This window comes from Mustela nivalis, assembly GCF_964662115.1.
Source record: "Mustela nivalis genome assembly, chromosome: 5".
NCBI classification, from domain to species: Eukaryota; Metazoa; Chordata; class Mammalia; order Carnivora; family Mustelidae; genus Mustela; species Mustela nivalis.
In genome coordinates this window covers 8,602,770-8,626,717 of record NC_139024.1, presented here as the reverse complement: position 1 = coordinate 8,626,717, position 23,948 = coordinate 8,602,770, and the positions used below count along the sequence as shown (strand labels likewise).

Here is a 23,948-nt window from a genome sequence, read left to right as displayed (position 1 = left end):
GACCTGAGCTGAAGGCACACTTCACTGAATGAGCTGCCCAAGCACCCCCTGCATTCTAAATTTTCTAGCCTCTGAGTTACTGTTGAAAAAAAAAGGCTTCAAGTAGGTACATTTTTATGGATTTGCAAACCATCGGAGAACTGGATTCATCTTTTCTTTCTAAAGACAAGGTCCCAGACAACCTATTACCCTAGAGTAATGAATATATATTCAATAAATGTTGAATGAACCAATGTGTGAATGCTTTTCTTGGGTTTCTATGGAATCAAGGGAGCGAAGGCAGTATATCAGTCAAGAATGAACATTTTTACTTTGAAACAAGGAAGACAATTTATTGTAGTGAGATTACACTGAAATTCTATATATGGTCCCCAATCAAATAAAGTAATTTCCTGCACACTGTTGGAGAAGACATTACTAAGCCACCAAGAAACTCAAAGTGCTATAAATCAGTTAATATTGAGGTATTGCATTTTTACTCATCTATCCAAATTGAAAGAGATGGTTGAAAGGACAATTTAAGTATTTTTCATAAATTTTAACAAATAGATTTTTCATTTACTGGAGTTTGTAATGCCTTTGATAACTCCAAACACCGAAGTCTATTCCTTGCAGTCTGCTCCTTTTTCAATACCATGTGAGTAATATCCCAAAGCTGCTTACAGGAGTAAACTTCTAATAGAGATTTAAACATTTTCCCCTAAATGGGGTTTGTGGAAAATACGAAAAATGGCATGACATTTAAGGCAACATGAAAATAGAAGAAAAATTATTTTTGAACACTAATAGAAAAGTGCCCCAGGAGGCAGGGAACAGCAGTGCCATTGACTACAAGTTCACAAACAAATATACACACACTCATGTAGACATCTTTGCACCTAACACCTTGTCTTCACTGAAGAATTTTATATACTTTCTATACACTTTTATACACATTTTATACACTTGCTACATTTTGCACAAATTCAGGCACACACAGACACTACATAGCTAGCCCCACTGAGGAGGGCTTACACTACTTCTCTAAAGGAGCTTATTCTCGACTTTCTTGGACACAGAGTCTAAAGCAGTTCTTCATACAGTCATGCATTTACAAAGATACCACAAGCCATGGTGTCTGCTTTGTCTTCCTAAATGTAGGATTCTTTTGCATACTGGAGCTGGTCAGCTTCAAAGGCCGGCTGGTTACATCGCCATACTAGGTGGTCCAGCTCAGTCTTCTGTTTTGACTCAGACATAGGTCTCAGATGGTGCGGCTCCGGTCTCCCTGTGACAGTCACTTGTCCTATCGTTTCAATAGAAGCGTGGATAGTCCTGCTGTGCTTCCAACTCTCAGTCCTGGGAGATAGTCTGTGCCTGTCAAGTGGCTCTTGACTGCATATATCTCTTGAGTTCCCTTTGTGATACAAAGGTAGGAGAGGTGGTAGTTGAGTGTCCTGGCTGAGCATTCTGGCCCTCATGCTGCCAACTGTTTGGCCCCTGTAGTCCAAGAGGTCCAATGCCTGGCACCGAATGGCCTCTTCATAAGATGGCGGACTCCCAGGGCTTCTCTGGTCCACTTGCTGGAACACATCCTCTACCGAGAGGGCATAGGATCTGGAGCTAAAGTCTAGAGCTGTTTGGCCCTGAATTTCAGAAAAGTTCTCCTGGATGATTCGCCCAGCAAGCTGGCTTTCTTTTTTAAAGCCTTTCTTTACGTGGTCTCTTGTAAAGCCTTTGGATTTCACAGACGCACAGCTGGAAGTTTTGGTCAGCACTCTTTTGTGAGAGGCAAAGGAGAATGACATGGAATGTTTTTTAATCTCTCTGTTGGGCTTAATTTTCTCTGTCTTTGTGAAAGACTGATGTCTGGTGAAGAAATTTCTTTTGGGACCGGAAGGAGAAGCCACGGGGGAGCTGTCGGAGGAAGCATCCAGAGAGCCACTGGAGGCAGCTTTGGGTGCCAGTCCCCACATTAACCCCAAACCCTGAGTCGAGTTCTTCACCTTCAGGTCCTGTGGCCTCTGGGTTTTGCCTTCAGGGGCAGGAAACACCTCCTCTGGAAATGGGTCTTCAGTTTCCTCACCTTCCAAACAAGCCCCTGCCTGGGCCATGGTGAAGTCGTCCTCACTTTGTGTTAGTTTTTGGTGACTTTTCTGGCTCTCAAGGCTCTCCTGGGAGGATGACATGTTGGGCTCTGAGTAGCTTCTGTCTGGTTCCCTGAGGGAGTTTTTCAGCCTGGCTACAGTGCTGACAACGGGCTCCGGGCTCAACTCCCAAGCGAGCTGTGGGCTTCTGGGCTCCCAGTCGGCAGCTGCCTCCAAGAGCACCTGCCTGTTTGGGGAGCTGATGGCACCGCTGGATTCTGCCTCAGGATCATTGCTGTCATAGGCTGAGTCATTCTGTAGCGTTGACGCATCTGGAGGAAGTTAAGGGACAGTTGAGTTTCTGGGTCAGTTTCTTTGAGAAATAAACTTTAGTACCACCATTCACCCTACTTGTATCAAGGATGGCACTAGGTAATTTGGTGAAGCTACTCTGGGGCTTGATACAAAAGAAATCTGTCACATTAAAATTTTGTTTCTTTCCTTTTGGGATGCAGAGAGAAGTAGGAAAAGGAAATATGAGTGAGAGAATGAGCATGAGAAAAGGCACTAAACAATGTTTTCATTGAACATTTGTTGACCTTAAATTAAAAAAAATTAATCCTTTGGATAGCTCTTTGATTGGATCCATTCCATTTTAATGGACCCATGTCCCATTATGTGGAAACAACCCTCTAGCGAAAGGTAACTTAGTAAACTCAGCAGTTCTTTATGATTGAGAAAGAAGCTGAAGGCGTGTCAGCTGAGTGAGGGGACTGCAGCAAACTGGAGAGCAGGTTTCCATGTTAATGGCATCCTATTAATTTGATTTGGTGACTTGGGTGGGTAACTTCTGCTTCCTATACCAGAGATACTCTACGTGATTGGCAGACTGGAATGGACGCCCCCCTAACAACCACAAGCAATCGAGAACACATACGGTACCTGAACTGTCAGTGTGTTCCAAGGAGTCATCAGAAGCAGTACTGGAATGTGCTGGAATGTTCTCCCCAAATATTTCCAAGCAATTATCGATGAGGAATTCCACCAATGTCTTAACCTGTGAGGAAAAAGAAGCAAGTTTTCAGCCTAAAGACATCTTCCATTTTTTTTTAAAGATTTTATTTATTTATCAGAGAGAGAGAGAGAGAGCAAGCACAGGCAGAAAGAATGGCAGGCAGAGGCAGAGGGAGAAGCAGGCTCTCTGCGGAGCAAGGAGCCCAATGTGGGACTCGATCCCAGGACGCTGGGATCATGACCTGAGCTGAAGGCAGCTGCTTAACTAACTGAGCCACCCAGGCGTCCCAGACATCTTCCATTTTTTTTAAAGGAAGAGGGGGAAGGAATGGGCATAGAATGAGGGTTCACTGTCAGGGAGGTGCCAAAATGTGCACACGAGATCTTTATGTGTTTGAAAAGAACCTACAGGAAATTGGTAAAAATCATATATATTAAAGCTATTTTTCAGATGTACATTTTTTGAGAATAAAAAAAAAACCCTCTAACTAAAATTTTCATTTAAATAAGGAATTTACCAAACTGATAGTTGGACTGACAGAGTACAATGCACAAATGAAAAAACCCCAACCAAACAAAAGGGCTTTTCTATCTTAGGAGACAGTGAGACTTAACTTTAACAAAGGACACCTTTGTCATCCTACGAGACAGGATTGTTCCGTTTCATTAAACACATAAACCCAAGCGAGCAGAACTGTGACAAAAGCATTTTGCATTTCATATTTCACTGCGAGCTTGAGTCAGCTGGAGAGACTCGGAGGCATCTTATCCATTGCCTTTTTCAAACAGATGGTGAGATCATACATTGGGAGTTTCTCAGACAGAGACCTGAACAAACCTTATTGTTCAAGTCTTTCTGGGCTTCGAAAGACAGGTGTTGGTCGTTCTCTCGGGTCAGCATGTTGGGCCCGACGCAGATGGCCAGATTGCTGGCGTCCATCTTATTGACCTCGGAGTTCTTGCTGATCAGGTAGAGCACGGAGATCAGGTGCTTGAGCAGCAGGAAGTTGGGCCTGGGGAGCTTATCTGCAACCCTGGAATGAAATTCAGGGAAGCTGGTTTTAGAGAAGGCTAATGATCTGTCTCAGTTTTAGTGTAGCAAGTTGAAAGTTTCTGCTTAACCCAGACTTCCTTCAAAATGAGGAAGGTGCGTTGTCATGAGTAAGACTGTGAAATGTTCATTCGGACACTTCCAGTGGCAAGTGATGTGGAATGAAACTCCTTAACCACGAGATCTTAAAGACCTAAGACACTGGTCTTTATAGTTAGGACACCAATAACACATTCCTTTATTTGTATAGATCTTACATTGGGAATCCTTCTACAACAGACTCCATAGTTGAATCCATTTTGGAAACTGTTTTGTAGAATAATCCTGCAGCCCTGCAGAATGTCTTTCTACCACTGCAAGACTGGTATTTTGAGAGCACGATCATTTGCCTTTCTTGATCTGTGATCATCACACAAAGATTACCCATTTTTATGCCATTCCAAGAAATCTTTATGGAGAAGAAAGCAGTTTCTAAGGGCATGTTTGTAAATATGGTCAAGTCAGCACTTAAATGGGAACATTGGTACTAATGATAATAAATGAGACAGGTAAAGCCTCGCTTTTTCAAAATACGCAATGGTGACTCTAACATTGGGACCGTTTTCACTTAAGAAGTTACTATTATGGAAGAGCTTAATGTCTTTAGGAGAAACTTGCATTAATCTTAGGATTTTCAATATGGGACAGATACTCTAATGCCTTCAATTCAATAACTATTTCACTGGAAATATTTAGCCACTTAGAATAGTCATAACAAGGAGACTTTCACGGCATTCGGCCAAAGTGCTGATATTTTGAAGTTAGTGTTTGAGATTGTCTAGTAGCTAAAAGCTTACCATTGCATTTACAAGTGTAATTGTTTTTGTTGTCTTTGGAATTTGTTTTTATAGTTTTCATTTTGGTTAATGAGGAGACTATGAAATATGCTGTGGAATTTTATGATCAAAACAATTCCTTCCAGATTGTTCTCCTGTGCTTTAATGGATGGGAATTGTTGCCTTGCTTGACACAAATCTATTAGGCTAAGGGTAACCCCACATTCCTACACTTGGCTACTTAGCCTGTTTTGAGGTTTCCCTCTATGATTTTGTCTCAAACCTTCTGGAACTACTAATGTTTTTAGATTCCCCCACCTCTTGGGATTTGTGAATATTGAAGTTCACTTTCTCCTCTTTGAAAAAGTGCTTCCTTTCCTTTGGCTAAAACTACTTTAAAAGGAATGTCTATTGTACCTCATGACTTTTATTCTGGGTGTAGATAAATAATTCCACTCTGATTCCCTGAACATGTCAATATTCCTGAACTAATCAGAGAACTGTGTGAAGAATCGGAAGATGGAGACCATGAGGGCCTGGCCTCTGGCAAAGACTCTGGCCACTTACTCTTTGAGGGCCTCAATTTTGTCCTCCTCATTCTGCCTCTCCAGTGCATCCATCCACTCTTCAAACAAGTCACATGAAAGCAGCTTCTGTGGGATACTTCTGAGGAAGTCCTGGAGGATGAAAGAGGAATGGTTGGGCCTGGTTAGGCTACACATGGCCTGGCACCTTCATCTTCCTCTTGCCTGGTCCAGCTCAGGGACCCTCCGATCATTCTACCACAGGCTGTGCCCCCCTTCTTCTGCATTGTTCACTCTAGGGAAATCTCTCAGCAGCTTCCTGACAATGGACAGAGTGAGGCCATCATTTGAGGGGCTCCCAGCCTCAGGGACATGGACTTGGCCTTTTCTCATCAGCATTTGGGGAGAATGTACTGTATCATTCTCTGTTAGAATCTGGGACTGTAGACACAGAGATGTTCATATAAGAAAATAAAAGGCTTCTTAAAAAACTAAAACCAAAACTAAAAAACTTAAACTCCCAGATCAGTTTACTTTGATTTGTAGGGAGAAGGGCCCGTTTCTTATTTTCAGAGACTTAATGTGTCAGAGCCCACTGGAATATTATTGGCAGCAATGTTGTGACCTCACCTTAAAGACCACCGCCAGAAGATGCACAGGGAGACTTTTCAGATCCACCACGCCTCCCGAGTTGAGCTCCTCCTTTAGCTCTTTTCGGGCTTTCTCATTGGCTGCTTTCCTGAAGATCCCTTCCGTGAAAGGTCCTTTAAGGCACAGAACAGTGAGAATATCCTGTAGGAAAGAGATGTAGGAATAGGAAAGGGTTACTCTTACTTTGAATACACAAAACCATGTGCTGCGACTACTCTATGCAAAGTCTACGTGTAGGTATTGAAACGGTGCATGTGAACAGTAGCAAACTTCACCTGTCATAGGGAATCCTCTCCCTAAAAGGCAGTTCTCTGTGATACCAACACAGTCTTTACAAGAGACCACGAATGCCAGGTTTTCACAGCCCCATTGTTATCAACTTTCTCCCTCCACTCTGCTACTTTTTCTAAGAAGAGAATGCTCTAATTTGTGCATTCTAAAATTATTTCCATTCTCTCTACTTTCAAGTCATTCTGTATAAACACTGGATTTCTGATCATATACTTTATACCTGATACTATATCTCTGTCCATTGACTTCACAGAAGTTACACATCTTTTAGCATTCCTAACTCCACGAAATCAGGAAGATGGAAGTATAGATCTCTAGAATATAAGTAGTTCCGTAGTCTCCTGACTGCACTCATATTGGAAACACCATTTCTAAAAGTGGAAAAACCTAAAGACTGGCCCCAGCAAGTTTAGCATGAGAATGACATTTAGAACTCCCAAGGATTTTTCACATCTGACAAAAACCTGAAGTAGGTTTGCGGGTACATGCACCTACCTGAATGGGTCTGGGGAGTGTGTCGTCCTCCCCACAGATGACTGACAACGGCTGATCAAACAGTGATGTTTTCAATTCAGGTTCTGAAGCCCCAGAAAAATCTGACAGAGCAGAAAGCCTTCTCATGAGAAAGGGCCAGGACAGCACCTTCTTTCTCTTCTTAATTTCTATAGCCAGGAAAAGGCAAAGAGAAAAAGTAGATTCATAATTATTAAATCATTAAATAATTATTAAAATAATTAATAAAGCTCCACATAAGACAATTGATACTGTCAGCCACATAATATCATCTGTGGTATGCCACAGGGGAAGGGGGGAATGACTTTGAAAAACTGAGAAAGCAAAGGGCATGAATTTTAATCTAGCAAAATGAACGCAAAAAGCAACCACATTGTTACCAGAGCAACCGCCCTTAAATATCAACACGAAGGTTCCTCAAAGCCTCCACCTTTCCTGTTTTTAGTCTTCACTGGCTGTTTGCTGCAGAAAAGCAGCAAAACTAGCCGAGGAGATCCCAAACAACCATCTTCATATATTGACCTTAATAACTATAGTGGGTTTTTCTCATGTGAAATAGATTATTTTGATTTTCTCCTTTGACTGGCAGTGAAAACGAGCCTTAAAAGGAGAGGAAGTGACTTGCTCAAGATCTTCTTTCTTTAAACTGAAGATTGGTTGACATAGAATGTTACATTAGTTTCAGTCACGATGGGAAACAATATGGAATTTCCTCAAAAAATTAAAATAGAAATGCCACACCATCCAGTCATTTTACTGCTAGGTTTTACCCAAATAAAAAGAAAACATGAATTCAAAAAGTTTATGTGCACCACTATGTTTATTGCAGCATTATTTACAATAGGCGAGACATGGAAGCAACCAAAGTGTCCACTGATGAATAAATGAATAAAGAAGATGTGGTCTTTAAATACAGAAGAATATTACTGACCCATAAAAAGGAATGGGCTCTTTGCTCAAGATTGGTTTGAAGGCCCTTAGCTGGGCAGGCCAGTACACCTCGCAGCCACACTAGCACCAATCAGCCACTAGAGGGAGCTCCATCCGTCTGTCTGCTGACCCCTTCAGGATTTCCCCTGGGGCTGCTTGAGGACAAGGCGGGCACAAATGGCCACGGGAAGGCTTGAACCTAGACCCGGCGGCTGGGAATTATCAGTAAAACATTAGTGGGATGTTCTATCTTTGCAAAATCCTGAAGACATGTGTGCATTGGGCATCGCATCTCACACGTTTCCTTCTTTTTATTTTCCCTCTTTTCCCCTGTCTTGTTTTCCCCTTCACATAGAAGCTCTGTCTCCTGAATGCATTGCAGTATGTTTCCACACTGGCAGGTGGAAGAGGATGGACAGAGAAGTGGTTTGTCCCTTACAGCTCGGCAGAACCGGGTCGCGGTTATGTAATACGAAACACATTATGAAAACTGTGAAAACAGTGAATGGTGGGTTTCTGGGAGTTGGAGCTCAGCACAAATTGTTTCATGGATTCTTATATTCATTCTTCATTAGAGAAGGAAGAAAAGGGAAAAGGAACTGTCTATTCTTCGTATGGATGTCTGCTTTAATTGTCAAAACAGACGGGGCTAGGAGATCTGACCCCACTAAAAGCTGGGGGCTTGGCTGTAAGAAGGATCTTTTCTGTCAGCGTGCCCTGATGCTCTAGCGAGCCAGAGTCTGCCAGCCATTGAAGGGTTAATGTTCTGCGGTCTTTAAAAGAACACTTAAAAAAAGAAATTCCTAGTAGGGTAGAGTACTGTGGTTTTGCAAACCAAGAACACTTGTTGTTAGCACTTACATAAAAGAACGGTTTGTTTTCAAAACTCACCAATTAGCTGGCAAATATTATCTTCACTCTCACACGATGCCAACAGAGGATGTTCCTTGATATTGTTCTAAAAAATATATTTATTTTTGTTAAAAATGACTGAGGAGATCTACCCAATCTTTCCCCACAAAATACATATACAACATCTTATTCATATCAAAATTATGTTAAATTTAAATTAAAAATTTTAAAAATTAAAAATTAGTCAAAGTCCCATGAATTTTTTCTAACTTCTAGAATCAGTAATACAGTCTTGATTATCATCATATAGGCCCTGATTAGTATATATATATATTTTTTTTAAAGATTTTATTTATTTATTTGACAGAGAGAAATCACAAGTAGATGGAGAGGCAGGCAGAGAGAGAGAGAGAAGCAGGCTCTCTGCTGAGCAGAGAGCCCGATGCGGGACTCGATCCCAGGACTCTGAGATCATGACCTGAGCCGAAGGCAGCGGCTTAACCCACTGAGCCACCCAGGCGCCCCCTGATTAGTATATTTAATTAACTACATTTAGAATGTTAATTTTCTACTTTAAGAATTATACAATCCAAACAATACTCAAAGAAACAGAAAGTTTTCCATATTCTCACAGTGAAGATGAAAAATTTTTAAAAATTGCTCTCTTACCTCTGACTGACATTCGATCAATGTCTCCATGTTATTGGCATTTAGTGTTTTTGACTGAAAGAGAAAAAAATTAAGTTAGGTAAAGCTCATTTAACTATGACCTCTGGAAAATATGAATTAAGAAATATAAGAGGGGTACGCACAGCATTGCAGCTGCTTCTCAACTTCATTAGATTTGGGGCTGACTGTCCAGGGATGAATTTTGCTTCTGTGTGGCCTTGGCTCTGTCTATGAGAAATCACATGGGGGAGAATGAGGAGGGAGACCCGTGATAAGTTGGCCAATTTTGGGGCCAAAACACAAACTCTGAAACTATTAGATAGAAAAGTTTTCATTCAAAGTCTGTGATGTGTTACCAGCTGTCTTCAACTATCAAGAACAGCGCCTGAGCACACCTATTTCTAAATTTTTTAAACCCAATATCTTTACTATGCCAGACTTTATTATTCATTTATTCCATTCCCATCAACAGATAATCTAACAATCATATGATAACTAACATTTTTTGGGGGGGAGGAGGAGCTCATGTTGTCAGGTACTGTGTAAAGTGCTCTTCACGGATTCGCTCCTCTAGCCCCCAGAGCAAAGCCCTTATTCCCAGGATGCTACTTGCAGTGAACAGAATTGCATTGATAGAATTCCTATACCAGAAGAGTGCAGGCTTCACACTAAAGATAAGCTTTTAGTGCTCCGCTTCTTTAACGTGATTTGCGGCATGTTTTGGGGTACGGCAGTTTTCTGTTGGAGGTGCTCTCAAAGACCAGTGATCTGCCAGCTAGCTAATTTGCCGGTTATATTAATTTATGGTACTTACCCTCAGAGGGCCTCCAGCCAGAGTTCTCTTATCTCCGGGGAACCGTGCCAAACGGGAGAAACAGCATAACACTCTGCTCGTACTAATCCACGGACAGAGGAAAACCGAACTGCTCTGACTTCACGTGTTCTGCCTTATAAACGGGAGGGGGGGCAGGTGGAAATTCAGAATATTACTGAGACCGGAAAGAACATCATGGGTTGTCACCCAGACATCGCTAGCCAGACACTGGGGAGCTCTCACTTCCTCATTCCTTTTAGGGCAGCTCTGTTCTTTTTCTTCTTTTGACAACTTCAAAAGTTAAAAAAAAAAAAAAAATCTATAAACTACTAAGGGTGGAAAAGATGACATATGGCCCACAGGTGAAGGCTCTGATTAATGTCACAGGTGGGATGTGTGAATAAGAAATTGTGTTATTCTGTAATAAACATAATTTTATTTCATGCAGTGATTTCGGGCACCCTGCTTTTGTATCCTGTTTGGGTGCTGTGTCCCTTCCACCCACCGTCTGCTCCGTTCATCAGTACCCGTATGTTGCCCAGCGATCCTGTGGGGGCGGGGTCCTCCGGACCCTCTGCCTCCTCTGAGGAACGATCACCATCCGTTTCCTTTGGAATTAGGAAGAGTCCACTAAAGCCAGCTGCCAAAATATGAACTCCCCGTCTCCTTTCCCTAACGCCTAGTTAAAATCGTTAATACTTAATTTGTAGTTAGACCATCTCTAATCGTGACATGGAAGGGAAACCAAAAATTCCTTTCTTTAAAAAAAAGATTTTATTTATTTGAGAGAGTGAGAGAGAGTGTGAGTCGGGGGGAGGGGTGCTGAGAGACAGAGGGAGAGGGAGAAACCGACTCCCCACTGAGCAGGGATCCTGATGCAGGGGTGGATCCCAGGACACGGAGATCATGACCTGAGCTGAAGACAGATGCTTAACCCACTGAGCTACTCAGGCATTCCCAAAATTCTTTTGATCAGACCTATTTCAAGTAGAAAGGAGATGGTGAATTCATCTGAGGATCCTTTCTGGGTAAGAGAAAATCTCTGGTCTTTTCTATGGCTTAAAGGTTATATATAAAATAACTCAAGTACCTGAGGAGCAGAATGTGACAGCCATCGGGACATCTTTACACAGTGGAGTGTTCCCTAGCACTGAGCATGTGTGGTCTATAACTAAGCATCCAACAGTGTGGTTGGGTCTCACCATATCACATTGAGCTAAAGAAGCCAGACACAAAGGAGCACACCTTGAATGCAAAGTCCTCCGCACTGTTAGGAGCCAGCTCTGTGCTGTTATACCAATATCCCTGGGGTGGGTAGGGACCGCCGGGGGCCAGAGATGGCTTTGTGATCTTCCACGTCCTGATCTGGACACTGATCGTGTCCTCTTCACATTTCTGCACATATGTCACTCTTCAACAAAAAATTAAAACCACCTTGTCTTGATTCATCATCAGAAGACTTTAAATTCCAAGACTTTTTCAGATTGATCGCTCTATTGTCTTTATACCAAAACGAAGTCATGATTAGGCATTGTTCGGGAGCCTGGAGCACAGAGCGTGTAAATTTGCCCCTAACTCAGTGCTTCGGTGGTGGTGCTCAGATCTCCGGCTGGGGGCTCCCTCTCTGAAAACTGCCACAGAACCAGAGTTTCTAGCTGTGACCCCACAGAGTCTGTGCACAGTCCTGCCTTTCATCCTCTCTCCTGCCTTTACAAACCTTCAGAATGACTCATTGACTTTTTTTATTATCAAAAAGGGCATATATGCGCTTCCTAGCCTAGAGACAGGCAGGTAGTAAGTACTCAGGAAATAATTTGTGAACAAATGCATTTACATGTAAATTAGTCATTCTTTACACTAATATGTATTTCATGAAATTTTTTTCTTCATATGGCATATTTTGGGGGGTTTTCTAAGAAATTTAATGTTGGCATTGCTCTAACAACTTAATGCCTCAGTCCTCAATCTAAATATTTCAAGTGAAGACCATATTTTTTTCTTCTATTATGCACTATAGCCCACAATACACCTTCTACTAGTGGTTTATTTTATTTTTAAAAATATTTTTTAAAATTTATTTATTTGACAGGCAAAGATCACAAGTAGGCAGAGAGACAGGCAGAGAAAGAGGGGGAAGCAGGCTCCCTGCCGAGCAGAGAGCCCGATCCCATGACCCTGGGATCATGACCTGAGCCGAAGGCAGAGGCTTTAACTCACTGAGCCACCTAGGTGCCCCTCTACTGGTGGTTTAAAAATTGGTTTTGTTTTTGTTTTGCCATGCAATTCTATAGTCAGGGGAAGACAAACCTAGAATCCTGATGTATAAAATGTAAAAAAAATTTTAAGGGGTGTCTGGGTGGCTCCCTTGGTTAAGTGTCTGACTCTTGATTTTGGTTCAGGTCATGATCTCCGGGTCATGGGACTAGACCCCTCTCAGGCTCTACACTCAGTGGGGAGTCTCCTTGAGTCCCTCTAATGACACAAATGTCCCTCACTATAAATTCAGCCATCAAAATATGGCAATGGAGAAAAATGAGAAAGTTAGTTGGATATAAGGAAAGTCCTATTTATCTGTGGATATGTAATCCCAAAGCTTTTTGAATTAAAAAAAAATCTTAATTCACCTTTTAACCATCACCAATGGGCCCTGACATTTTTTAAAGTAATCTGTACCCAATATGGGGCTCGAACTCATGACCCCAAGATCAAGAGTTGCATGTTCTACCAACTAGGTGAGCCAAGTGCCCCACCCCTGCCAGAACTTTTTGAATTTTTAAGTGAGATTTGATTGTTGCTGGGGTAATATTTTTTTTTATTATGTAGAGAATCATGTTTTTAAATTTATTATGAAATATACTAAGAATTAAACCTAAATAAATGTGTTTATTTCAGTAACAACTCTTGAAAGAGGAATAATGGTTTACATGTCTGTTAATGCTATTGTGGTGACTTTGGACATTTACAAAGAAGAAGTGATTAAAATGCAAGTTCTATAAATTACATTGGGTATAAAATTTCCTGTAACCTAGTATAATTTTCTTCTTCCTCTCTCCTCCTCCCCTTCTTCCTCTTCTTTTTTTAATTTTTATTTTTTAAAGGTTTTATTTATTTATTTGACAAGGAGAGAGATAGACAGTGAGAGAGAGAGTACAAGCAGGGGGAGTGGGAGAGAGAGAAGCAGGCTTCCCGTTGGGCAGGAGCCTGATGTGGGGCTCGATCCCAGGACTCTGGGATCATGACCTGAGCCAAAGGCAGACGCATAACGACTGAGCCAGCCCGGTGCCCCTCTTCTTCCTCTTCTTATTCTGTGACTGAATTATGGGACTAGACATGGACATTTGTTGACATTGAATTTCAGGACTGAATAGGTTTTAAGTGAGCAACTAATGTAATGTCCTGTCCCTAGTTTGATGTTTTCACTTCCACAGCACCCCCACCAAATTGTCTCTTTTTTTATGATTGCTCTCCAGTTCCTCCTGTGCTGAGGACGTGGCCCTTCCCGAGTAAGCTCTTCTCTGTTCTGGCAAAAGGCTTCCGGATATGTCGAAGGGGAGCCCACCTTCCAAAAATTTTCCTGTCTTAAATTCCATCCCATTCTAAGAGAGTTTTCAGCTTCCTCTGCTCTGCCCTTGCCAGCCCCTACTTTTCGCCCCAAGCATACAAGCCTTTTTGAAATGAAATGACCCCTGAGCCTTCATCATCTCAGTAGGAAATGTTCTTTTAAACATAACCTTGGTGTTGGGCAGCCATCCTTAGCTCTGCGTTCTGGGGTGTGAGACCTACTTATTTAATTAACACCTACTGTGTGCTGTATACAGTGCAGTATTTTCAAGTTTCTTATCTCATATAATGACTAAAACAGTGCTCTGAGTATGTCAATCTCCAAGGTTTACAGAGGAGACAGCTGGGGCTTCAGGGGTACGTTAGCTCTCCCAAGGTTGTGACACTGGGTTTGAACCTTACTCTTTCCAGTTTCTCTCAAGGATCATCCTTCAAGGGATTCATTTACAAATGGAAACAAGAAAGCTAGACCTATTCATCCATTTATGCCAGATGAGTCCTGGTGAATCCTTCTAGGGAACTTTCTTACCTAGCCGAGAGAGTCAGATCTAGCCATTGTCCTGAAACTTCGAATCTCTTTCTGCTTGTTTCTCCCTCCCTCCCTCTTCCCCTTCCCTCCTTCATTTGGATTTTATTTGTTTGGGAGAGAGAGAGAGATCATGATCCGGAGGAGGAACAGAGGGAGAGGGAGAAGCAGACTCCTCACTCTCCTCACTGAGCAGAGAGCCCAGTGAGGGACTCGATCCCAAGAACTTGAGATCATGACCTGAGCCAAAGATAGTTGATCAACCAACTGAGCCACCCAGGTGCCCCTCCTTTGGTCAGTTTCTTTAATAATCATAAAGAAAACACAATTTATGTCATCTTAAAAAATAAATAGCACTGAAGGCTCAGTGACGTGCTGAAACTGTTACATTGACAGATTAGAATTTTCCACTTGTCAACAATTCTTCCGTCAACCTACCATGCCCCACTTCGACAAAGAAGGGAGGTCCTGAGCTCTCTGGGGTGGAAGTGAGCCAGAAACAGGGCCATGGCAATGAGTGTCAGGACCCACGCTGTTTTCTAAAGCAGGAATACCTTTTTCTTATTGGCTGGGTCGTTGATAGGGGACCCCAAAGGGAGGCGTTCTTGGAGCCTCTGGAGATGTTGACAGTCACCATCTAATTAATAGGTGTGTTTGTGACTGATGGAAAGTCGCCATGAGCTGTTTAGTATGGGTGGCAGATGGAGGACATATTCTCCTACGGTTAGTGCTGGCTTAGCTGGCATACGGTTCCCAAGGTGGAGACAGAGTGGGAGGGGTGGGGCCTGCCGCACTGGGCCCAAAAATCTCAGAGTAAGTTTGGCAGTTTTCCCAGCCACAGGAGAAACATTTGTAAATACAGTATGAAATCTAGAGGCAGGCATACACACACACACACACACACACACACACACACACACACACACACGGAAGGATCAGCTTCACTCTCTCCGTAGTCTTGCCCCTTACCATTTCCTTAGAAAAGCAAGCTCTTGTCCTGTGCAACATGAGTTTTCAGAACAGGGAAAGGGAACTTACGTGGCTTTTGCTAGCAAGCAGAAACCGGCAAGATGGCTGCTTCTTACCCCAGGACTTTTATTAACTTCTGAAGACAACCGATTTTTCTCCAAGAATTGGCTTTGTTTCTACTGTGGCGACTTTCTAGACGATAAACCCTGCGTCAGGGTGAGATTTCTGTGCCAAGTGAGCTCAGTTACTACTTCAGTCCTGGCCACTGTGTGTCTAGTTGCCCACCATGCTTGTCGGGCACCAACTCCAGGACCAGTATCTTACTTCCCAGCTCACTTTCCCCTCTGCTCCTTGACTGCCCAGTGGCCTGGAGCCCCCCCACTCCTTAATTGCAGTGATCGCAACTCTTTCCTGCAAACAGGATTGTTTTCCCAGAGACGACACGGTTTCCTAGAGGACTTCTACATTAGCCACTGCCTGGCTTCCTAATGACTGATTGATACATTGATCTTCCAGAAAGTTCTTCAAGTTAAAAAAAAAAAAAATTAAAAAGCTATTCAGCCTTTTCTCTGATCACGTCTCCTCCACTCTCCTTGACTTGTCAGGGTCTGTTGTCATTCCCTAAATTTGCACTCCTGCCTCTCCAGGCCTGTGAGGAAGCTGTCCCCCACCTGGGATGCTGGTCAGCACATGTTTGTCTTTCTGAGCAGCTGCCTTTTCCTCCCACTGAGTCCTCTTCAAGTCCTGTCTTCTCCAAGAGCACCCCACAGACTCTTCCAGAAGAGAGGAGGCTCCCTTCCCGCTTCTGCCAGAGCAGCTCACGGGTGCCTCCAGCAAGCAGGGGCCAATTTTCCCCTCTTGTCCTTACGAGCGCCTTTCAAAGTACTCTGCACGGGGCTGGCATTTATTACTCATTTTACTTTGGTTCTTTTCCACATGAAAACCGTGTTATTAAACGAAGCACTTGACTCTCACTGTATGTTTACAGGTATCGTATACCTGCGATAACATGTATCGCCGTGTGACTTAGGCTGCGTGACTGCTTGCCTCCCGGAGAAAGACCTTCTCTTGGTTGGGATGGAACCGTGCACGCGAGCTGCGACTGGTGTGAGGGGACGTGTTCCTGCAGGCCTTGCCTTGGGGACCCGCAGGCTGACGGGATGCCAGCACTGTGGACTTGGGACCCTGGCCTCCGGGATGGTAACTTCTGTCAGTGAGCTTGGAGGGCAACGGACTGTCTCTCTGTCCCTACCTGGACCAAACCCGCCCCTTCGAGAAGGAGGAAATCTCCACATAGGCCCATCCGGGACCCTCTAGCTCTGTCTGCCCCAGGCGCGTGGACTCATGACTGTCCTGGGCCGTGTTCCCCACCACACGCAGGCTGAGGAGGCCCGGGAGGCAGGACTGGGAAAAAAGAGCTGAGGGGCCGTGGAGTGGACACTCACCCAGGGCTCGGCTGCCGTCGGCCGCGAACTCGCCGCTGTCCTCCAGGCTCCTCCGGCCCGCCTGGGCCTTGGTGCCGTTCACCATCGAGCGGAGGCCCGGGACCCAGTCATCTGCCGGGTGCGGACGCAGTGACTGGCTGAAGGATCACAAAAAAAGGTCCTGGGGCACCTCGGTGACTCAGCTGGTTAAACAACTGCCTTCCGCTCAGGTCAGGATCCTGGAGTCTCAGGATCGAGACCCACATCGGGCTCCCTGCTTCTCCCTCTGACCTCTCCCCTCTCATGCGTGGTCTCTCTCTCTCCAATAAATAAATAAAATCTTAAAAAAAAAAAAAGAAGAAGAAGAAATAAAGCTCCTTGCTGCATCTCCTCTAAGAAACCAGGAGGAAGCTCTGTGGGTGTGTGACAGGGGCTGGAAGAGATGTTCCAACCCTTCCCAGCCTGGGACGGAGGGCAGGCGGGGACTTGGTCCGGCCTAGAGTAAATCCAGTCCGTGTCCTTAAAGCTTATTTCTTTTCCTGGAACAGAGCTGTCCTCCAGTCAGATTTTAACTCATGCTGTCATTTGGGGGTTATCTGGATGTCTCTGAGGTTTGCGGGGACCATGGTGTCCCTGAAATGTTGCAGTGTCACTGGGCAGAATTATTTGCTGTACCTGCAGATGCCTGCATTTCTGCGGTAGATGCGCATGTTTTAAATTTGCCTCTGAGATCTTCGTGATAACGAATGCATCTCTGCACTGGAAGACAAATACAGCCTCCGTGTAAAATAATGCTTGAAGAACACTCTGCGTTTTCAGAAAGCTGGCTTGAAAAATAAGAAAGGCTAGAACAAAATGTTCTTTTAAAACTGGCTTCCTCACTTATTGAGATCAAGATGAAAAATTAGAAATAAAATATTCTGAGATTAGGAGATTATGATCTGTGGCTCGCTGCTGATACTGATGCCAGTGTCACTCATGGTCAATGCTCCAGCTTGCTCACAGATACCAGTTAAAAAGCTAAAGAGTCCTTCCTTTCTGATGGTATTTTGACTTGAAAAATTACACAAAGAAAACACGACGTCAACAAGAGTGTGTCGGCAACCCTGAACATCGCTAAACTTCGACATAACCCAGCAGATTAGCTGTTGAAGAGAAAGAGAGAAACTTAGGAAAATGAGGTTTCTTTGTTAGCAGCCCACAAAATTCACGTGCAGCCTTTGTCAAAAATCTGGACAAGTAGAAATGATGGGAAGTGTTTTGTTGGCTTCATCCTTTCAAAGTGCTTTGTAAAGAGATGCTTGTTTACTTCCTTAAAAAAAAAATTCTTTTTTTATTTGTCATATGAAGAAAAAAAATACCCAGGGCTTTTGCCTCTCTGTTTAAATTTTTAAAAAAGAAGACTATTTGTCATTTTGAATGCCTGTGGTCCCTTTCTCAGATGCCGTGCCTTGTTTGGCATCTTCCGAGAACATGTCCCAGTAATGGCCTAGCAGCTCTGGCTCGGGGGAGCTGGGGTGCAGGGTGGGGTGGCTGGGGACAGATGCGGCGTGTGGCCTGCATCCATGCCTCTCCCCCTCGGGGAGACGAGGGAAGGGTCTCCGTCGAAACTGTAACCCCGCCTGAAAGAGATTGCCCAGAATGGTTCTGACTTGCAGTCTAGGACCGGTGCTGGGGTGTTGTATAAAACATCGTGTGACCCACGTGAAAAGACTTTGTGTGGAGGTTAAGGTTAAGCCTGATGCGTCTGGTGATCCTGGTACAGCCTCCCTTAGAGAAAGGCAGAGGAGTGGAAGGGAACGGAGCGAAGCCACATTTACGCTAGGCGCGGAAGGCTGTCTTGTCATCTGTGTCCGTAGTTGGCGTTCACAACTGCTCGGCCCTCTTCTTTGGGGGCTGGAGAGAAAGGACCAGGCCCCTGTGGTGTTCTAATTTCACACATTCTTGCATCTTTCCTCAACGTGTTCCATGTGGACTGCAAAACTGAGCCCTGATGCCTTCCTCTGAGATGTAGCCTCTGTGAGATCTTCAGGAAATCTTGAAGGACCATCCTTTTCACACGTGCAGTACGGTGGCGCTCAACCTGCAACAAGCGTTGGCATCCCCCGAGCACTCCAGGAAACAGAGACCATGGGCCTCACCCCCAGAACGTCCCATTCAGCTCGTCTGGGAGAGGCCTGGAGGCAGCCTTCCCAACGAGGTCCCGGGCGACGCTCCTGCAGCCTTCTGCTTGCCCGGGCACATGCTGACTGCACGGCACTTTTATAATCACTGGGTTATTCCACAATTCTAGCACTTTTCTGGCTTTTACTTCTGTGTCTTGGCCCTGAAATTAGCCTGCAGGCCCTTCCAGGGGAGACATTCATGCTCACGTTGAATCAGGCCCTGGGGCCCGGCAGGAAGGGCGCACAAATGTTCATTTTTAAGAATGAGTAAAATAGTGGGTTCCTCAGTAGAAGTTATAGTTCTGCTTTTATCAGATATTTCAACATATTTCTACTCCAATTACTATGCTCAGTGCTGGTTTGTCTGATTATTTTATTTTATTTTTTTTAAAGATTTTTTTTTTTAGGATTTTATTTTTATTTGACAGAGATCACAAGTAGGCAGAGAGGCAGGCAGAGAGAGAGGAGGAAGCAGGCTCCCCACCGAGCAGAGAGCCCGGCGCCGGGCTTAATCCCAGGACCCTGGGATCATGACCTGAGCTGAAGGAAGAGGCTTCAACCCACTGAGCCACCCAGGTGCCCCTAGATTTTTTTTTTTTTTTAATGTAATCTCTAAGCCCAACTTGGGGCTCAAACTCACAATGCTGAGACCACGAGTCACACGCCCCAGGAACTGAGACAGCCAGGTAACCCTCAATGCTGGTTTTTTTTTTTTTTTTTTTTTTTTTATCAGATAAAAAGTTGAGGTTCATTCCAAAGGAGCGTTGCAAACTTTCACATTCAGGATAATTCCAAGTACCTTTATGAGGTAGCCAGAGACAGAGAAGGCATCTACAGCTCAACTCAAAGTCCCAAGATGTAACTATATAGAAGCTTTGCTGGCTTTGTTTTATTTTTATTTTTTCAGATCAATGTGGTATTCCCCTGTTGGTGACTCACTTCCAGTGGCCCTGGGGTAAGGAAACCAAATGGACCACAAGACATTCTAGCTTGTTCTGAAACTTAGAGTTGACTGTTTGCCCACAGGGTATCTTATTCCTCATAGAAGTGTTCAGTTCTCCACAAAATATATCCGTCTGCAAAACCCTAGACACTTGAGAGCAAGTTTCCTTTATCATTATCTACCAGAATGGGGTGTGTGTGTGTGTGTGTGTGTGTGTGTGTGTAACATTACCCTCCTACTCACACATCACCAATGAGCAGGTAGATAGAGTCAATAAGCATTAAGCAGAGTCTTTCTTGCCAACTGAGACAAGGCAGTTTCAAGTTTAAACACCGGTCCTTGGCACACTTGGCTGCACATTAGAACCCCCTAGGGAGCTTTTAAAAATCCCCAATCCCCAGACCACATTCTATACCAGTGAAATTGTAATTTTGGGGGACGGGACCCAGACAGACATCAATATTTTTTAAAATCTCTAGAGAATTCCAATATGCAGCCAAATGTGAGAAGCAGGGATATCAGCAATAACTCTCTGGGCAAACAGATCTGTTGTCTCTAACTGGATTCTTTCTGCAGCTGGGGGCACCAGGCCCCCTCAGACGCAGCAGGTTCATTCTTGGCCAGGAAGGAAGACTGGGCCTCAGTTTCCCTCCACAGGAGAGCACCGGGTCAGGACAACCATTTCCCTGACTCACCCCTTTTTGCTCACCAAGTGAGAAAGTGGGGTGATTTTGAATCTGCTGCGATCTTGTGGTTGATGGAATGTGGCATACATTCTCTGCAGCTGCTCCCACGAAGAGATAGAGTCTACTTCCCCACTCTGTGAGACTGGGCTGGTTTCATGACTTGCTTTGACCAGGAGATTGTAGCAAAAGAGATGTCACGGAAGTTCTGGGCCTGGGCCTCCCTTGGACTGGAAGCTTCCACATTGCTCTCCTGAGTGCAGCCCTGAGAAGGCTGCGTGGGGGATGAGTGTAGCCTCCTGGAGGAGGAGAGGCCAATCTCCCCCCACCACAGCCAACACCAACCAACCCCCAGACCTCAGTGACTCTGCAGCAGAACGTTGTCATCCGAGCGAGCCCAGTGAAGCCAGCAGAGGAGAGCTGCTCAGTCACCCGCAGATCAGAAGAAATCAGAAATTGCTGTTGTTTTGAGAGATGGAGTTTTGGGGTGGTGGTTACTCAGGGATAGAGAGGCCTGAAGCAAGTAGTGACTCCGTGCGTCATTCTCTTGACTTCTGTTCCTGTGCCACGGGACAGCTGTGCATTGCCCTGCAAGGACTGACTTTAAAAAGCACTGATTTCATCTCTTTCTGTGTGGCAGTCTGTATTTTAGAGAAGCTCCGTGGCGATACGGTGTTTCTCACCATGAGCCCCTGATGCATTTTCCCATGCATTATAATATGATAATACGATTTCAAATAGACTGTAGAGTTGTAAAATAAAAATCGGTCAGTGGTGGATGTTCAAAAAATCAGTACCTAGGGATACAAATTATGTGTAAGGGAATCTTCAGGATGCAAAGTTGAAAGGTAGAGTGTCTACAACTTTGAGTAGGAGATTTACAAATTCCAGAAAAGGATGACTTTCTCCGAGGATGGGAGGAGTGGAGCAGGGACACTTCTGTAAATTTAGTCCTGATATTATCTGTATTCCCTCAGTCAATATATACGTATGTATATGTATACGTACATGTACGTGTATGCATATGCATATATATTTATTTTAAAATTTATTTTTAAGTCATATAAATACATTTATATACATATATTTATATTTTAAAATATATTATATATATATTTTATACACACACACACACATATATATATATATATATATATATATATATATATATATATTTTTTTTTTTTTTTTTCCCTCCTGCAATGGGCAAGATACTTTCCTGGATATTGAGGCGATTCAAAAAAGAATGCTGTTCTCAAACTCAGGAAGAGTGTTTCATGTTCCTATTCCCATCGTTTCAGTTTTCCAAGTTATTAGCCGCTGATAGTGTGGATATTTCAGTCTAAACAGTTGGAATTCAAATCTACATCTTCCAGAAATTGTCTCTGGTTCTTTGGTGCTAAGGAGGGGAGCTAACATTCCTGTGAGGGCTCCATGGATGGATGGAAGGATCGGAAAAGATGGGGCTTTTCACTCACCATCCTTGATAAGAGGCTTCTCCTGGGCAACAGAATCACATGACTCAGCAATTTAGAGTTAACTCAATGAGAAGACTTTGCCTGGCCACTAACCGCTCAAATTTTTATCACCTCCTCACATTGTCTGCATCTGTGCGCGTGCGTGAATACACACACACACACACACACACACACACTTTATATTACTAGGGCTACCACAGCAAAAATCCCCCACACTGGGGGGCTTAAACAACACAAATGTATTTTTCACAGTTCTAGAGGTCAACGTATCTGCGGGGTTGGTTTGTCCTGAGGGCTCTTCCCTCAGCTTGCTCTTCCCTTGGGATCATGTCCTAAACCAAAGGCAGTTGCTTAACCGACGGAGCCACCCAGGTGTCCCCAAAAATGGTTACATTCTCTGGCACTGTGAGTTAGGGTTTCATCAGATGAGTTTGGTGGCGAACACAATTCAGCCGACAACTATAGGTATATAGAGACCTATATTACATCTCTCTCTCTCTTTCACTGACAGAAAGTATGCCTGTATTTGTTTCTTTGTCAAGGGGTGAGTGTTAGCTCTCTGCCTTATGTTACAACCTACAGATAAAGACAAAGAGAAGAGGACAGCGGGTGTTTTGAAGCAGCAGGTACTCAAGACCAAATCAACGGAGGTAAACCCCAGGAAAGCTGCAGGAAGCCTGGAGGGGCTGGGGTGGGCAGGAAAGCACTCTCTGCCGTGTGGTGGGCTGCCCTGTGCTAGACCACACACCATCAGGGCAGGCATCAGTTTATGCCCTCCTGAGCATGTTCTCTGGGACAAAACCCCCACATTCTTGAGTAAGATTGCTCAAGTTCCTATTCAGAAATAATTGTCGAGGAGGAAATTACTTCTTCTTTTTTTTTTTTTTTGGCGGTTCTTTTCTTCCTTCTCATTTTTAAACTCTCCTTAAGATGATAGGCAGATGGGACTTCCTTAAATGAAAGTCACTTAGTTCCCATTTTCTCTAATGGGAGGCACTTCAAATAAAAATCTAGGTGTCAGATAGACACACATACACAAGACATTTCTTAACTGAAGGGGAATTCTGCAGATAACTAGGAAACCTGAGAGCAGGGTCAAGGGTGCTTGCCCAAGCCCAACAACATGTATTAATCTATAAACGCAGCAGACTGTGTTACTGAATTCACTCCATACTCAAGTCTCAGGAAACTCTTTCCAAATGAGTCTAACAGACCTTCGCTTAAGTTTCACGAAGGCAGCCAGAGAGAGGTGCGACTTCCCACAGCCTTCCCCAAGAAGGACCAGAGCCATCTGGGTGGGAGGTGCTGCCCTCCTACTGGCCATGGGGGGAGACAAGACGTGGTTATGGACAGCCTAACCAGGAACAAACAATGAGACACTGTTACATTGCAATCCTAAAATTGGAATTGTCAACAAAATGGCCCGAGGAGAACATCACATCCTGCAGACACTGAGTCCCACAGATAGAGCTCAACAGGAGGACGTTGGGCAGATGCTGGCCATGTCCCACAGGAATCCCAGACAGAACATCTTCTCCCCATGGGTTTTAGTTTTGTAGTTAGTTTGCCTTCCTGCACACTTTGTGTGTTTCTTCTGTTTTAGTCATGAGAGGGTTGAAAATGTTAAGGAGGCAGACCCCGAGAGCTCGCACATTTCAGCAATGAGACCAGCACATACAGATGATCACATTCACTCAGAGCTCATTAAATGAGTAAAGTATGTACATATTTTCTGTACTGCTTTTTCTCAGTAGGGAAACTACTTTCCCCCCAGAAGACGAGCCACTTGTGGAACATACATCACACCAGAGCCCTGGGTCTCTCCTGTAGCAATGAAGGTACCCATGGGGTGGATGTAACCATCAAAGGGCTGAGGGTCTCCTCATGTCTTCCCAGGGAGCCTCCTGGATCTCCTCAACTGTTCTCCAGTGCTCTGTGGCTAAACGGAAGAGTGGCGGTCTTCTCTTAGTTCACATACAGATTTGAGAGCTAGAACTTGCTTAGATTCAA

At 44.0% G+C, this 23,948-nt stretch overlaps 1 protein-coding gene across 7 annotated transcripts; it reads right to left on the bottom strand.

The window, feature by feature from the left end:
* Window positions 1-304: 304 nt before the first annotated feature.
* Window positions 305-21,050, bottom strand: TAGAP (T cell activation RhoGTPase activating protein). 7 transcript variants are annotated; one of them, XM_082729534.1, is made up of 12 exons: window positions 20,474-21,050; window positions 15,316-16,802; window positions 10,191-10,323; window positions 9,520-9,604; window positions 9,377-9,430; window positions 8,747-8,813; window positions 6,908-7,074; window positions 6,101-6,262; window positions 5,514-5,623; window positions 3,919-4,114; window positions 3,009-3,123; window positions 305-2,398 (listed from the first exon to the last, which is right to left on the bottom strand). In XM_082729534.1, exons 4-12 carry the CDS (start codon window positions 9,544-9,546, stop codon window positions 1,131-1,133), a joined length of 2,166 nt encoding a protein of 721 aa, XP_082585660.1. In that variant the 5' UTR covers window positions 9,547-9,604; window positions 10,191-10,323; window positions 15,316-16,802; window positions 20,474-21,050; the 3' UTR covers window positions 305-1,130. The 7 variants fall into 7 exon arrangements, with proteins under 7 accessions (XP_082585660.1, XP_082585659.1, XP_082585661.1 ...); XM_082729533.1 differs by having other exon boundaries at window positions 15,316-17,815; window positions 20,474-20,648; XM_082729535.1 differs by having other exon boundaries at window positions 16,692-17,815; window positions 20,474-20,648.
* Window positions 21,051-23,948: the final 2,898 nt, after the last annotated feature.

What these genes read in the sequence shown, in the direction of transcription:
- TAGAP (XM_082729534.1), bottom strand. Translation starts at nt 9,546, where the DNA reads ATGAAGTTGAGAAGCAGCTGCAATGCT. An exon ending in CACTCCCCAGACCCATTCAG is followed by an intron (nt 6,263 to 6,907) that starts GTAGGTGCATGT and finishes TCTTTCCTACAG; the next exon opens with GATATTCTCACTGTTCTGTG. An exon ending in AGAAAGACTTGAACAATAAG is followed by an intron (nt 3,124 to 3,918) that starts GTTTGTTCAGGT and finishes TTTTCCTCACAG; the next exon opens with GTTAAGACATTGGTGGAATT.